We start from the raw sequence: 2,500 nt of genomic DNA, 5'->3' as shown, positions 1-2,500 counted from the left end.
TCATCCATTCGGGGGTTGATAATATAAGTACCAGTTGAGTAGATGGTTATTAAAAAAGACCTAGTACAGTCTTAAATTTTTATAGTATCATTTCTACATGTTGGGGGAGTTAAATGACAAAGAAGATATGCATGAAAAAATATTTTTATATCGTTGCCAGTCAACAAATTTATCAGAAATGTATTAGTAATTTTAAAGAAACAAATATATTTCTTTACTACCCACAAGGGGCTAAACACAGAGAGGACAATCAAGGACAGACAAATGGATTAAGTCGATTATATCGACTACAGTGCGTGACTGGTACTTAATTTATCGATCCCGAAAGGATGAAAGGCAAAGTCGACCTCGGCGGAATTTGAACTCAGAACGCAGCGGCAGACGAAATACCTATTTCTTTACTACCCACAAGGGGCTAAACACAGAGGGGACAAACAAGGACAGACAAATGGATTAAGTCGATTATATCGACTACAGTGCGTGACTGGTACTTAATTTATCGACCCCGAAAGGATGAAGGGCAAAGTCGACCTCGGCGGAATTTGAACTCAGAATGCAGCGGCAGACGAAATACCGCTAAGCATTCCGCCCGCCGTGCTAACGTTTCTGCCATCTCGCCGCCGGTAACGATTCTACCAGTTCACCACTTTACTTCTACTGTATGTATGTAGATATGCGCGTGCGTGCATGCGTGTGTGTGTGTGTGTGTGTGTGTGTGTGTGTGTGTGTGTGAGTATGTGCAATCGATATAAATCAAAGCTGAATTTATTAAAACCATGCTCATTTTAATATTTCTGTTCCAGTAGGTAGCGACCAGAGCGGTGATGAGAGCTCGTCTGTCGAGGCGCCAGCTCAGTCACTCCGTCGTCAGCACGCGGATAACACCGAAAGGAACATTATCACGCCTCTTGATTCTGAGGGGAAACGTCCTCCACGAAAGGATACCCGCAAAGACAGCCGGATGGCAACGCCTTCTTATGGACCCTTAAAGAGGGAGAGCATTATCAATGCTTGGTTGAACTGCTGATAATAGAGATAGGCAAAGGATGTCTTGCACTACAAGCATTTTACTAAAGCATATGTATATATATATACACACACGCATGCGCACGCACACACATACATACACGCATGCACACATACACACACCCACATACACATTTATATATATGAATATTCATATCTGTGTTTATATATGCATATATATCCATACTATATGTTGTGTGTGTGTGTCTATATATATGTATATATATATATATATAATAATATATAATATATATATATATATATATATATATATATATTATATATATATGTATATATATATACATAAATGCATATATATTATATATATAATATATATATATATATTATATATATATATATATATATATATATATATATATATAATATATAATAAGTGTAGATGGTATACGAGTGGGTATATATTATAAAAAAGAAGTTTGAAAACGCCACTATATAAGATAAATTTTTCATTTTCTTAGAAATTTTACATGTTTCGGTTCTTCTTGAAAAAACGAACCTTATCAAAAATATTTTAAAAAGTTAAGTGTAATAAAAAAGTTCATAATTGTTTCTTACTGGTCCCAACAGAATCCACGTGGTGGGGAATATAATTCCAAACTTACAGGGAAAAATTCAATTTAGAAATACTAAATCAAATTTCACAAAGTATATATATAAATTAGAAAAAAACCACCTGTTATCAATTCAATAATGAAAAAAATTAATTATATGATATAAAATTTTTTTCATTGTTGAATTGATAAAAGGTGTTTTTTTTTCTAATTTATATTATATATATTGTTCAAAAGAAAAACGGAAGACAGTGACTGGAATAAATGTAACGACAAACAAACTAGGCGAGTCGATATACAAAAATATATTAAATACATTTAATACAAAAAAGGTACATATGTATACATATAAAAAGGTTTGACTTACACAGAATAGCAATGTTATCAGGAATTAAATGGGTTGAATATGTTTTACGAGTCCAACAGCTGTTTTGTGGGGCTTGGTGGTTCAAAATAATGATTGTAAATTGCTTCTATCATTGGATAATACCGGCCTCCGTCTTCAGGGAAGAATTCTACATTTGTGGTGTTGGCAGAATGGAGTTTAAAGACGGAATCTTATGGACCACCAACCCCCAGAAACAGCTGTTTATTCAACTCCTTTAATTCCTTGATGTAACTTTACTTTTGTGTAAGTCGAACTTTTTATATGTATACATATGTATATTTTTGTATTAAATTTATTTGATATTTTTTGTATATTGACTTGCCTAACTTGCTTATCCTTACATTTATTGGTACTACTAGCGAACAGTGGTCCCGGTGCGCGCACTCACGCAGTCGCGCATCCGCGCTAGCTAGTCGTGACTAGTTGATCCTATAACGACTACCTAGCAAAGTAAATAAAATACAAAATAAATAATTTTTTTACACAAAGTAAAAAAAAATTGTTAAACAAAGTA

The 2,500-nt window shown here is 33.7% G+C and overlaps 1 protein-coding gene across 1 annotated transcript in view; it reads left to right on the top strand.

Moving 5' to 3' along the window:
• The window catches only part of LOC115223649 (cadherin-23-like), a 50,181-nt gene extending 49,083 nt beyond the window's left edge, over positions 1–1,098 (top strand). Inside the window, exon 24 of the mRNA XM_036512476.1 lies at positions 804–1,098. Within this exon, the coding sequence (XP_036368369.1) occupies positions 804–1,027 (224 nt within the window). The 3' untranslated portion in view covers positions 1,028–1,098. The remainder of the gene's footprint in view (positions 1–803) is intronic.
• The last annotated feature ends 1,402 nt before the right edge of the window (positions 1,099–2,500 follow it).

The sequence above is a fragment of the Octopus sinensis genome, linkage group LG23 (assembly GCF_006345805.1).
Source record: "Octopus sinensis linkage group LG23, ASM634580v1, whole genome shotgun sequence".
In the NCBI taxonomy this organism is placed as follows: Eukaryota; Metazoa; Mollusca; class Cephalopoda; order Octopoda; family Octopodidae; genus Octopus; species Octopus sinensis.
This window is presented reverse-complemented; position numbering and strand designations above follow the sequence as displayed.